The sequence below is a fragment of the Chrysochloris asiatica genome, unplaced genomic scaffold (genome assembly GCF_000296735.1).
Source record: "Chrysochloris asiatica unplaced genomic scaffold, ChrAsi1.0 scaffold00160, whole genome shotgun sequence".
Lineage (NCBI taxonomy): Eukaryota > Metazoa > Chordata > Mammalia > Afrosoricida > Chrysochloridae > Chrysochloris > Chrysochloris asiatica.
In genome coordinates this window covers 1,851,969-1,866,194 of record NW_006408678.1, presented here as the reverse complement: position 1 = coordinate 1,866,194, position 14,226 = coordinate 1,851,969, and the positions used below count along the sequence as shown (strand labels likewise).

General features: G+C 42.3%; 1 protein-coding gene across 1 annotated transcript in view; it reads left to right on the top strand.

Moving 5' to 3' along the window:
- Nucleotides 1-2,280: 2,280 nt before the first annotated feature.
- The window catches only part of HCFC2 (host cell factor C2), a 56,809-nt gene continuing 44,863 nt past the window's right edge, over nt 2,281-14,226 (top strand). The window contains exons 1-3 of the mRNA XM_006871119.1: nt 2,281-2,443; nt 3,467-3,615; nt 5,309-5,469. Coding sequence (XP_006871181.1) covers nt 2,281-2,443; nt 3,467-3,615; nt 5,309-5,469 — 473 coding nt within the window. The remainder of the gene's footprint in view (nt 2,444-3,466; nt 3,616-5,308; nt 5,470-14,226) is intronic.

Below are 14,226 nucleotides of genomic sequence, written 5' to 3'. Positions count from 1 at the left end.
GAATGTACCCTTTGGTTGTTTAAATGATTATATTATCCTGAGTGTTTCGGCGTACATCCAAAAACAAAAAAAAAAAACAAAAAAACAAAAACAAAACAAAACAGGGGGAATAGAAGCAAATACTGTTAAATGGTGATGCTTGGAGGGGATTGTAATCATTGTAATGAAATGAAATATGATAGGATGAGTGCAAACTGATGTTCTCCCATATCAACTATCACTCAAGTCATGATAAAAACGTAAAAAATATGTATGTAAGATTTAAAACAGAAATAAAAGTAAGCTTAGGTAGATGAGAAGGTGAAGAGGGATGTTCAGGTTTGAGGCAGTTACTAGAGATGAACTAGGCATATGGGTTGATGTGCACTGTCATCTCATAGCGACCCTGTATCAGGTTTTGTAAATCTGTAAGGGAGCAGAAAGTTTCTCTTTTTCCTGAGACATATAAGAGAAATGGAAAATGACAAAAGATGAGAAAAAAAAGAATTTCAGGAAATTTGCTGTAGTACATTGTGTGCTGTTCTCTTTGGTACCTTCTTGAGAGTTTAGGCAGGAGTTTTCATTGTTTTTTTTTCTCTATGTTGAACTTTTATCTTTTTAAGTGGAATTCTGTGTTGGATCACAGAACATTGCTAGTTGCTGTGGAATTGATTTGAACTCATGATGACCTCTTATGTCTGAAGCAGATCACCAAGCCTGTCTTCAGAGACACCCCTGGGTAACTTTAAACTGCCAACCTTTCTAATAGTTGTTGTTGTTGTTGTTAGGTGCCGTGGAATCGATTTCGACCCATAGCGTCCCTGTACAGGGTTTCCGAGGCTGTAAATCTTTACGGGAGCAGAAAGCCTCATCTTTCTCCCGTGGAACAGCTGGTAGTTTCGAACTGCTGACCTTGAACTTAGCAACCTGAGTCATAACCACTACATTCTCCTCAAATCTATTGCACTCAATGTTCTCTCAGTATACATAGGTGATCTGGTGCAGAAAGGTGAACGAAGGGTGGCAGCCTGACTCGTAACCACTACGCTACCAGAGCTCCTTTTTCTAATAGTAGCTGAGTGTTTAACCATTTGTGTCACCTGAGGGCCATGAACGCAAAGCAATGGTCTGATGTGAGTCCCATATAACTGCTATCTGAGGCAGTACTGCACAATAGTTTGGTAGGGGCTCCGGAATCAGAACTTTTGCGTTTGAGTCCTGGTCCCAACCTCTTTCTGCTGTACATCCATGGGGGAGTAATCCTACCTCTCAGTGCCTCATTTCTCCACCCTTCAAAGGGAGACAACAACAGTACCTACTTCACAGGAGATTATTTGGAGGATTAAGTGGGCGAATATATCTAAGTACCTGGCAATGGGAGTGTCTCAGATGTTAGCTAGGCTTGTTGTTGTTAAGTGCCATCAAGTAGCTTCCGACCCATAGCGACCCTGTATAGGGTTTCCAAGGAGCACATGGTGAGCTTGAACCGCCGACCTTGCAGTTCAAATGGCTTTGCAGTCTGGCGCATTAACCCATAGTGCCAAGAAAAAAACCTGCACATGACTGTCACCTGCTTAAACTACATGAATCAAAAAATCGTTTCATAGGCCACCGTTCCTAAAGGTCTTGGCACGACATTGGTTTGTCTTTTCAGGCTTTGCTAACTGTCCAGACTCCCCGTCCTACTCGGGCAGTTCCCTGCAAGGTCCACCAGGATGCCCTCTGTCTGTCTGGAGCATCCTCGCGTGCACGCCCCCTGGGCGATGACAGGTCTTCTGTAACCTCCCTGCGCTCGCCGCACTTCGCTCCTTTACTCGAACTTTCCTCACGCCGTGTTACTGTTTAAAGGGTCTGACTCCCCGCTGCATTGAGCGTGTCCACACGTTTCACCGTCCCACGTCCTTCCGTGGGGCCAGACCAGCGCAGCCTGGCACGTCATAGATGCTCAATGAAAGTGGTCGTCCCTTCCCCTGAAGATACAAAACGAGAGGCTGTGGGTGGGGAGGAGGGCTTGATCGGTAAGAAAAGTCTGTCTCCCTAAAACTCGCTGCCAAGGACGCCTAGGGTTGCCGCGACGCCCGCTGGGGTGAGGAAAAAGGGAAACTGGGGTGGAGGAGGCAGGATGGGGCCTCCGGTGCCAAACCTCCTCGCCCCGTAGTGGGCCCCGAGCTTGGCCTCAGGCGCCCGCGGTCACGTGACGCCCTCCCGCCGCACAGCTGGAGGCGGGCCCCCCCCTCCCCCGGAGCGGCGGCGCTGGAGCGGGCGCGGTGCATTGTGGGCAGAGGGGCGGGGGTTGGGAAGATGGCGGCTCCCAGCCTCCTTAACTGGAGGCGGGTTTCCTCCTTCACGGGGCCGGTTCCCCGCGCCCGGCACGGACACCGGGCAGTGGCCATTCGGGAGCTGATGATCATCTTTGGAGGGGGCAATGAGGGCATCGCGGACGAGCTGCACGTCTACAACACCGGTAGGCGCGGCGGCGGCTCCTTGGCTGAGCCTCCGAAGCCGCGAAGGGGGAGGGGAGGCGAGGCGGCCACCGCAGCCCTGACAGCTGTCACTGCCCGGCCCCGGGGGCCACCGCGGTCAACCGGCTCCCCGGCCGGGTGCCTCCGCTCCCGCGGTGTGCTGGACGGCAGCTCGGTGTTGTGGGCCGGCGGGGCGGGACCGGACCCCGAGCGGGGCGCGCCCCTCTTCCCCGCCCAGCCGGGCTGGCGGACGTGAACGAGACTTTCCACCCGCCTGGGCCTCTCCCCGAAGTCTGGCCCGCTCTCCTGTCAAAACACCGAACCCGCTCGGACTAAAGCGCCGCGGGGCCAGCGCATCTTTGCCTACCTGCAGACTCCTTCAGGAGGAAGCCAGCCTTAAGAGGCATTGTGTCCTTTCAACCCAAATACAGCCCGGGATTTGGCAGGTGGCAGGCAACATTTACCCCTTTGGCAGCTCCTGAACTAGCGGGGAAGTGGCTGTGGGTGAGGGAGGTGTTGGGTGCGTGCACCCCATTGAGTCTCAGGACGGGTCCCCGGAGAGAGGACGGTCCTAGCTTGAACTCCACTGCAAAGTCCCAAGTTACTAAACCTTTCTAAGCTTCAGAGTTTTCTTTGATAAAATGGAAATGATGATACCCATCCAGTGGGATTTTTGTAAGAAATGATGTACTACAGATCACGGTTTCTCGAGGGCAATACTATTGGCATTTGGGGCCAGGTAACTAACTCTTTGTTGTGGGGGACTTGCCTGTAAGACATTTAGCAGCATACCTAACTTCTGCTTACTAGATACCAGTAGAATTCTCTCCTTAGCATTCTCCTCCTCTGTCCCCCAGTTAGGACAACCAAAAATGTCCCCAAACGTTGCCAAATGACCCCGAGGTAGCAAAATCTTTTCTGAGCTGACAACACGCTGATAGGGATACTATGCATAAAGGATTTATCACACTGTATGTGGTAGCTGTTACTTATTACAATTGTTTTCATTTTATTTTGACAACTAGTTACCAATCAATGGTTCCTACCAGCTGTCAGAGGAGACATCCCTCCAGGCTGTGCTGCCCATGGATTTGTCTGTGATGGTACCAGAATATTAGTTTTTGGGGGAATGGTAGAATATGGAAGATACAGCAATGAGTTATATGAATTACAAGTAAGTGTATTTTAAATTGGTTATCTCCATTTGAAACTTAAGTAGCTCTTCAGAACAATGTAAACTCTCTCATTAACCTACTTTTAATAGTGTGTGCTTCACATTTTGCAACCTCTAAAAAGAATGTTTCTACTTCACCAAATAGTTAAAAGTTTCTGATCTAGGTCTGTTTTCAATCCCCAGTGCAACATGTGTATCATTAGGAAGTCTGCCACATAGTATCAGTTATGTCTTAGTGTTGTAGTCCCAAACTTTAGTCCTACACAGGAGCTCCTGGAGGATTTGTGAAAACAGATTGTTGGGCTTTGTCCCTAGAGTTTCCAGTTTGAATGATCTGTGGTATGAAACTGGGCATTTGTGTTTTTAACAGGTTGCTAGCTGATACTGCTGTCCCCAGACCACACTGTGAACCACTGCCTTAGTTATCCTTACAGCAATTGTCGCTTTTCCTCTTACATGTAAAAGAAGGGTAGTGGATTCATACTTTCTAAGTTGGACTCTCTTCAACAGCCCGAATTAACTTTTCTTCCTGAACGTGTCTGTGTACCAGGCTGTAATTATGAGGGTGTCTGCTAATTGGCATACATGTGTGAATCATACCAATTTACAACCCATTCAAAAATAGCTTCAGATGAAGATAGTACCAATGACCAGAGAATTAAGTTTTGGAATTTAGGTTGTTAAATGAGCTTTGTTGTTCTTAAGTACATTCTTGTATAAGGTTTCTAAGGAGAGGCTGTTGGATTTTGTGGTTCGTACTGACCTTGTGGCTCAGTGCATTATCCTGCAGTCTGTTTATTTAAAGGTAAAAATATATAGCATTCATTAATTTTCTAATATTGGAAAGTTGTTGTTGTTAAGTGCCGTCGAGTCGATTCTGACCCATAGCGACCCTGTATAGGATTTCCAAATAGCAGCTGGTGAACTTGAACCACCGGCCTTGCAGTTCAACGACTTTGCAGTCTGCTGCATTAGCCCACTGCGCCACACCAGGACTCTATATTAGAAAGTAGGAGTACATAAATTGCGTGTAATGTAAGCTATATGTAATGTTTATGGCATTCTAGATAAACATTAGACTGCAAGTCCAGTTTGAACTGTAAGTCAGTGGTTCAAACTCATCAGCCATTCCTCAGAAACCCTATACAGGATCTCTATGAGTCAGAACCAACTTGACAGCACTTAACAACAATAAATTATATTTTTTAATTTAGAAAATACTTTAGAACTGTTTATGTTTATTATTATAAGCTTAGTTAACCAATGTGGAAATCTGTAAATATGGAAGACTAGACTGAGTTTCTGTTAAAATGTTTATTTTAATTCCAGAACTTAGCTGCTTACTTGTCATTTGTCCCCTGCCCCCAAGAGAGTATATTAGAGCCTTTTAATTGGATTTGGATTAAAATATATTGGTCTGATGCTAAGGAACTAGTTGGACCATAGTTAAGTTCTGGGGTGCTAATCAAAAGGTTAGCGGTTTGAACCCACCCTCCTTTCTGCAGGGGAAAGAGCTGACAGTTTGTTTCCTGTGGACTTGGAAACACCATGGAACGGTTCTAGTCTGTCCAACAGGGTGGCTGTGAGACAGAAGCAATTAGATGAGAATGTGTGGTTTTGGGTGGTGGGCGGGTCTTGAGAGTTTAGAAGTGTTTTTCTGATTTTGTTTTAGTGTATCTATTCTCTCTTTTAGGCAAGTCGTTGGTTGTGGAAAAAAGTGAGACCCCAGCCCCCCGCTTCTGGATTACCTCCTTGTCCTCGGCTTGGACATAGCTTCTCTTTATATGGTAACAAATGCTATTTGTTTGGTGGCCTGGCAAATGAAAGTGAAGACTCAAACAATAATGTTCCCAGGTATGCTGACTCTTTATGGTGTAGATAGGAACATTGATTTATTCTACATCACTTCCAAAAGAGATGAATCTTATCCCTGTGTATTTAAGCCTAGCCAGTGAACAAATCTGTTTTCCTGTGTATTGTGCTTAGTCCTTGGAGTCTAGGCACACTGCATTTTGTTGCACTTCACTGATTGATGGCATGTTTACTAATTGAAGATTTGTGGCAGCCCTGCCTTGTGCAAGGCTTTTGGCACCAAATTTCCATCTGCATGTACTCATTCATATCTCTGTGTGACATTTTGGTAATTTTCATTGTAATTTATGTTTGCACACATAATAGACTAAAGGATAGTGTAAATGTAACATTTTTATGCATTGGGAAAACAATTTTGTGTGACTAACTTGATCGCAGTATTCACTTCATTGTGGTGGTCTAGAGTGCAACCTGCAGTTTCTCAAAGGTGTGCTTACATATCATTTTTAAAACTATGCCCTTTCTAACCAAGAATCATTTTACTGCACTGTTATTACTGTCACTTTTTGTATCTATCTATTTGCCTATGTTGAGCTGTAATGCATTTTAACTAGGTCACACATGCCAATGACATTTCCTGGTATGGCGCAGCAGGTTAATGCGCTAGAAAAACTATGTAGGGTCGCTGTGAGTCGGAACTGACTCGACAGCACTTAATAACAACAAACAACAGATGGCTATTTTATAAATAGGTTTCTCTGTGAATGTGGTGACAAAACCTGACTATAAATTGAAGGTCATCATTTTCATACAGGAACCTGTTAAAACGGCTTACACTAGCAAATACTTTTAGGACAGGTCCTCGCCACCTTTGACCAAACACTTAATCATGGCCTCCTTTTTCCAAACTAGGTTTGATCACAGGGTTAGTATAACACTCAGGGTTTACAGGTTTAGAGTCTAAAAGGCACTTTAGTGATTTTGACTTCACTTACCGTGTGCATTTGCCATCAATGTAGAAGGGAAGTGATAAAAATACTCACTTGACATTGTCAGTGCGATGGCTCAGTAGGATATGATTCTGTTTTTACAGTACCTTCAAGCTGCCATCTAGCATACAGTACAATCTTATCCCCAGTATATATAGTTTGGCCTATATTAGGTCAGTGATAGGGTATGTAGCTTTTTCTGCCCCAAAACTCTAAAAACAATACAATACATTAAAACATCTTGGAATCTAGAGAAAAGGGAGAAAAACTATCCCATAATACCATTCATTTGTCAGTTTTTTTGCCCTGTGTGGGTTTGTGTGTTGCTGTAATGCTGAAGCTTTGCCACCGGTATTTCAAATGACAACAGTCTCACCCATGGAGAACAGGCTTCAGCAGATCTTATGTACAAAGACAGACTAGGAAGAAGGACCTGGAAATCTATTAGAAGAATTGCCAGTGAAAACCTCCTGAAGAGCAGTAGAATATTGTCTGATAGAGTGCCAGATTTTGGGTACCTCAGGTTGGCTATCAAAATTCAACTGGAGAAGAGCTGCCTCCTCCTTAATGACATAGATGGAGTAAAATTTTGAAACTTCCAGCTGCTGATGTGGCCTGGCTCAAAATTAGAAGAAACACTTGCAGGCATCCATTTAATAATTAGCACGTGGAATGTACGAAGCTGAATCTAGGAAAATTGGAAGCCATCAAAAATGAAATGGAATTCATAAAGATCAATATTCTGTGCATTCATGAGTGAGCTGAAATGGACTGGTATTGGCCATTTGAATCAGACAACCATTTCATCTATGCTGTGAATGACAAATTGAAGAGACAGTATTGCATTCATCATCAAAAAGAACTTTTAAAGATCTGTCCTGAAGTATAATACTTTCATCTATAGAATAGTATCTATACACATACAAGGAAGACTAGTTAAAATGACTGTTATTCAAATTTACATGTCAACCATTAATGCCAAAGAAATTGAGGATTTTGGCCAACTTCTTAATTACTGGTGGTTGAAATGCAAAAGTTGGAAACAGAGGAAAGATCAATAGTTGGAAAATATGGTCTTTATGATAGAATAATGCTGGAGAATGCATGGTAGAATTTTGCAATATCAACAATTTACTCTTTGCAAATACCTTTATTCAACAACATAAGTGGTGACTATTCACATGGATCTTGCCTGATGCACAAGCATCAAATTGACTACATCTGTAGAAAGAGACTGTGGAGAAGCTCAATTACCATCAATCAAAGTAAGACTGTGGAACAGACCATCAATTACTCATGTGCAAGTTCAATTTGAAGCTGAAGAAAATGAAAACAAGTCCAGGAGAGCCAAAATACAATCTAAGTAGGTTTGTTTGTTTGTTTGTTAAGTGCCGTTAAGTTGTTCTGACTTGTAGCAATCCTATATAGGGTTTCTGAGGAGTGGCTGGTGAATTTGAACTGTCAACCTTATGGTTCAAATCAACCTTGCGGTCCAGTGCATTATCCCACAGTGCCACATAAGGACTTCAGAGTATATCCCACCTAAATTTAGAGACTATCTGAAGAATAAACTTGAAACTTTGAACATTAGTGACCAAAAGATCAGATGATTTGTAGGATGACATGAAGGGCATCATACCTGAAGAAAGGTCATTAAAAAGGCAGGAAAGAAAGGAAAGACCAAAACATGTCAGAAGAGACATTGAAACTTGCTCTTTAATGCAAAGTAGCTGGAGTAAATGGAAGAAATGATGAAGTAAAAAGAATTTTTCAAAAGGATGTCTCAAGAAGACGGTGAAATGTGCAAAGACCCGAAGATAGAAAATCAAAAGAAAAGAATACACTCAACATTGCTCAAGCTGAAAGGATTAAAGAAAATTTCAAGTCTCTAGTTGTAATATTGAAGGATTCCATGGGCAAAATATTGAATGATGCAGGAAATACCAAAAGAAGATGAAAGGAATACATAGTCACTGTAACAAAAGAAATTGGTCGTCATTCAACCATTTTAGGAGGTTGAATGACCTCCTGAACCATGGTATTGAAGGAAGAAATACAAACTGCACTGAAGAAATTAGCACAAAACAAAGCTCCAGGAATTGATGGAATACCAGCTGAGATATTTCAACAGAGGGATGCAATGCTGAAAGTACTCACTAGCCTATGGCAGGAACTTTAGAAGACAACTACCTGGTCATTTCAAGGAGGCAGCAGTCAAATTAATCAATGTATTGCATTTGGCAAATCTGCTGCACACAACCTCTTTAAAGTGTTGAAGAGCAAAGATGTCAGTTTGAGGACTAAGGTGTGCCTGACCCAAGCATTTGAGTTATGGTGTTGGCAGAGAATATTAAAAGTACCATGGGCTGCCAGAAGAACAAACAATTTGTGTTGGAAGAGGGGCAGCCAAGAATGCTCCTTAGAAGCCAGGATGGCCAAACTTCGTCTCTTATACTTTGGACATATTGTCAGGAGGGACCAGTCACTGGAGAAGTTTACCATGTTTGGTAAAATGGAGGGTTGCAGGAAAAGAGGAAGACCCCCAATGAGATGGATTTGCACAGTGGCAGCAGTGATGGGCTCAGGCATAGCAATGATTGTGAGATTGGCCCAGGACCAGGCAGTGTTTCATTCTTTTGTGCGTAGGGTCTCTGTGTGTTGGTACTGACTCGATAGCACCTAACAACAACAACAACACCTAGCCAACTGACTGGAAGACATCAAGATTTGTGCCTGTTCCAAAGAAAGGTGATCCAACAATATGTGGAAATTATTGAATAATATCACACAAGTAAAATTTTGCTGAAGATAATTCAAAAACAGTTGCAGCAGTACACCAACAGGGAACTGCCAGAGAGACAAGCTGGATTCAGAAGAGGATGTGGAATTAGGGATATCATTGCTGATGTCCAATGGATCTTGACTGAAAGCAGAGAATAACAGATTCTTACCTGTGTTTTATTATCCTTTGCATAGTCAGTTCTGTTGCGTGTGAAGTGTTTCTCATTGTGAGTTTAATTTGCAATTTCTTAATGACTAATGGTAGCATCTTGGTATGGTGCTATAGGGTAAGCACTGACTAAATCCAACCCACCAGCCGCTCCTTGGAAACCATATACAGAGTGGCTGTGGGTGGGAACCAACTCAATAGCACCTAACAACAATAGCAATGACTAATGATGTTGAATAGTTTTTTAATGTTTATTAATGATTTCATATGTCTTACTTGGTGAAATGTCTATTCAAGATCTTTGTGCAGATTTTAAAATTAGATTATTATAGAGTTATAAGAGTTCTTTATATGAAAGAGCTTCAGTTTTTTTTGGAAAAATTTCATTATCTTTAAATTTCATTTTTCCATGAACTTTGTGAAACCCTTTCATATAATCAGTATAAAAGCTTTTATGTTGTTTTTAAATCATAATTTGAAAATATTTTCTCCCAGTCTGTGGCTTGTCATTTTATTTTCTTAATGGTGTAGGTGGTGGTGGTGGATATACAACTATCACCACTATTTATTTTCAAAACCTATGATAGAAACTCTGTTCTCATTTAGCAATAATTGCAAATACCCCTTTCTCAAGAGACTGATAGTAATGGTGACTTTTGAAGTATTTGTTGTTATTAGGAGCTGTCAAGTTGATTTCGACTCATAGCGACCCTTTGTCAAAAATCAGTTGATCTGAAATTTAAGGGTTTATTTCTGGATTCAATTTTGTTCCATTGGTCTGTATGTTTATCCTTACGCCAGTACCACACTGTCTTGGTAACTGTGGCTTTACATAGGAAGATAATGTAGGTTCTCAAGTTTTGTTCTTTTTCAAGAGTGTTTTGGCTCTTTTGGAGTCTTTGCATTTATATGTAAATTAGGATTAACCAGCCAATTTTTACCCCAAATGCATGCTGGGGTTTTGATGGGGATTGTGTTGAGTCTGTAGAGCAGTTTGGAAAAGTTTGGAAAAGTGCCACCTAATGGAAAACCTGGTAGGTTTTCTAATCCAAGGGGTCCTGGTATGGTCCTGCAGGATAATGAACTGAACTGCAAGGTTGGTTTGAATTACAAGGTTGGTGGTTGAAACTCACCAGCCGCTCCACAGAAACCCTATACAGGGTTGCTATGAGTCGGAACCGAATCAACAGCATGTAACAACAACAATAATCCAAGGAATATCTCTTCACTTATTTAGATCTTCTTTAATTTTTCTTAGCACTGTTTTGTAGTTTTCAGTGTACAAGACTTGCTCTTATTAATTTTACTTCTAAATATTTTATTCATTATGATGTCATAATGAATGAAATTAGTTTTAAAATTTTGTTCTTAGATTGTTTATTGCTATTATATAGAAGTACAGTTGAGTTTTATATATTGTCTATTCTGCAACCTTGTTGAATTAATTTTTTTTTCATGGATTCTAGTTTTTATTACTGATCCTTAAGAGTTCTTTAAGGAGCTCTGGTAGCGTAGTGGTTATGAGTTGGGCTCCTAACCTCAAGGTCAGCAGTTCTAAACTACCAGCCGTTCCGTGGGAGAAAGATGAGGCTTTCTGTTCCCTTAAAGATAGCCTCAGAAACCCTTTGCAGGGTTGCTGTGGGTCAGAGCTGACTCCATGGCACACCACCACCATCAAGAGTTCTTCATATATGTTTTTCTTAAACTTTTTATTGTGAATTGAGTGAAGGTTTACAGAGCAGATCATCAGTTTCACATTCAACAAATCTTAGACTTTGCTTCATTATATGGTTGCAGTCCCCTCCATGCACCAACAGTTAACAGCATTGACCTCTATTCCCTCCAACCACTGCATTCTTCCCTGTGTCTCCCACCACCGTCATTCTTTATACATTTTTTTTTAAAAAAACCTTTTTATTGTGAATTTGGTGAAGGTTTACAAAAACAAAGCTGTTTTTCATTCAGCAATTAACACGCATTTTGTTTCATGTCATTGGTTGCAATTCCCACAATGTAACATCAGTTATTCCTGTGTTTCCTGTTTCCATTCCTCCTTTCCTAACCTTTTCTGACTTTTGAACATGGTCTTTTGACAACTGCTGCCCTTTAGATCTCAAATGATTGATTATTCCAAGGAGTGCATACTGCCTTTGTGTTGCTGTTTACCTTCTAGACCTGTCTTTTGAGCCATGGGGATAAGTTCAGTTCCAGGACTGAAGGATGACTAAAATCCATAGTCCTAGAGAATTCTACCCATCTCTATCTGACTTGTAAACCTGGTCATTTTCTATGATTTTGAGTTTCTTCCAAATTTTTCTAGCACTCTATCCAAGACCTTCTAATGTGATCCTTTCTGAGCAGGGGTAACTGGGCACCATCTAGTTCTTCTGGACTCAGGGTCATGGATGCTGCAGTTCGAGTGGTCCATTGGACTGTTTCCATGGGCCTTCAGTTTTCTTCATTATTCTTTGCTCAGGACAGGAGAGTCCAATAGTTGTACCTTAGATGGCTGCTCACAAGCTTTGAAGAAACCTACTGTCTACTCACCAAAGTAGAATGGAGAACACTGTCTTTGTGGACTGTGGAATGCCAATTGATTGATCATGGTTTTCCCTTGAGATTATGAGCTCCTAGACCCAGTGACTAATTATCACCTTTTTGTTATGATTTAGAAGGTTTGCCCCTTATATTCTCTACTATATTCATGTATGTATTTGCAACATAGATAAATACATATGTAGACGTTGTTGTTGTTGTTGTTAAGTATTATTGAGCTGATTCTGACCCACAGTGACCCTGTATAGGGCTTCTGAGGAGCAGCTGGTGAGCTTGAACCACTGTCCTTGTGGTTCAAACTGACTTTGCAGTACATTAACCCATGATGCCACACCAGGACTCCATATCTCTGTCAAACCTATATATATTCATGGGCATAGTCCCATTCTACTTGTGACTTCTGTTCAGCTTGCAAGTCTTGCTATGTATTCCTTTGTAGATGATTGCTACTACATTTACTACAGGATTGTGTACGAATAGTATTTGCTTCTGTGCTCCTTTCAGTGTCTTTCTTAGCCTTTATGGTTTTTGTTTTTTAATGTTTTATTGAGAATTATAAGATAGTTTACAAGGCAGAACATTAGTTTACATTCATCCTATCGTATATCGCCATGGTTAAAATCCCCTCCATGCATCATCAACCAACCAAAGGGTATAACCTGCAAACCTTTCCCCCCCCCCATCTCCCCAAGTCATCAGCACACAGCCCCTCTCCCTCTCTGAGTTTAGAGTCCCCAGCTACTCCATCTCTTCACATCATCATCTCTGCCTCCATCTCAGGGATCACTGCTTCTCTGGGTAGGGTCCCACTCTCCGCTCCTTTCCCTTCATGGTCCCAGGGACATCCACTCCTAGACTGAAAAGTTAATCACTTCCCTCCTTGCTATAAAATGTCTACCTTTACATTTCGAACCCTCACAATCAGTACTGATAACATTATTCACTGTTGTATCACAAGAGGCCTATCCGCATTTCCTTTCATCAGCCCTGCCTAGACAGATTGGATACTACTCCGTGGAGATTCTACCTTCCTCCACGCCTTCTGGATCTAGCTTCCCTCTTGAAAGCTTGTAACCCAGTCACTTCTTGCCTTTGTAGTTCCCCCCCCACCCCCACTCCATTTTGGGTAGCCAATGTCCAAGTTGCCCATCCCTGTCTACTCTGTGTATGGCAGGGGTGGGAATGATCCTTGCTGTAAAGATTTGTTCCCTCTTTTGAGCTATTGCATCCATAGGTGTAGGTCAGGTTCATCAAATTGTATCAGATTACTCTTTTTTTCCTCTTCTTCCTTCTTCTAGTTGAGCTCTAATCATCCAGTCACTGAAGCCAGGACAAGTGGGTATTATCTGCAAGTGTGGGTGTTCTTGTGCATATGCCCGCTCTTCTTATCAGCTGGATGTTTCACTCTCCACTCTAGTCCTCTGTGGCTATGTCCCTGACTCTGGGCCCAAGAGTCCCCAGGTCTTGCCACACTTCTGGCTAACCAGGTCTTCACCCGGGTTCACAGGAGTCTATTGAATGTTGTAGGGCTTAGCTCGTAACTTCATTGCTGTTTTTCCCTCACTTCCCCTTATCAGTGATGAACGTGGTCACCAATCAGAGCGTGTATTCCCATTGAGTCTTAGTTTTAAAAGGGGGTTTGCTCTGAGGGGACCCGACCACTTGCCTTGATGTCTTCTGGGCAAGCAACTTGCTTGTTCTAGTAGTAATAAGTCAGTCTGCCTATATTGTTTCATATTTTTTATGTTGGTCTTTCTTTCAAGAAATAGCTTCTGTTCATCTAGTTGTTCATCAGGCTGGTCTGCCTGTCCTTTCAAGTGGAAATTTCCCACCTCTGAAGATTCTGGATGCTGTTCAGTAGTCTTATGTAATGCAGAGGCTCTGCAGGAAGCCTCCTTCACTGAGCACTTTGTAGCCCCATTTTAGGTATTCCAATCAGTTATAGGTAGAAGACGGACTTACAAGCCTTCTATGGTGATATTTCTGGCTGTTCCTTTCTCTCCCCCTCCAGTGTCTATTTTACAATGGCATGCAAGGGAAACCAAGAATCAAAAGATAGCCAAGCATCCTAACATTATTTCTTCCCTTTTCCCCATTCCAACCATTTCTCAATCCCTGCATCCCAGAGCTCTGTTGTTCCAAGGTTGTGCATACATTATTCTTTACCTCTGTTCCACTTAGTCCATGCAAACCTGCCTAATTGTTCTCCCATCTGCTTTGTTCTTCTATTCCCCTCCCCCTTCTTATATATTGCCCCCCTCCCCAGCACCCAAACTATCCTGTGTCTATTCTCTGCCCTGTGCT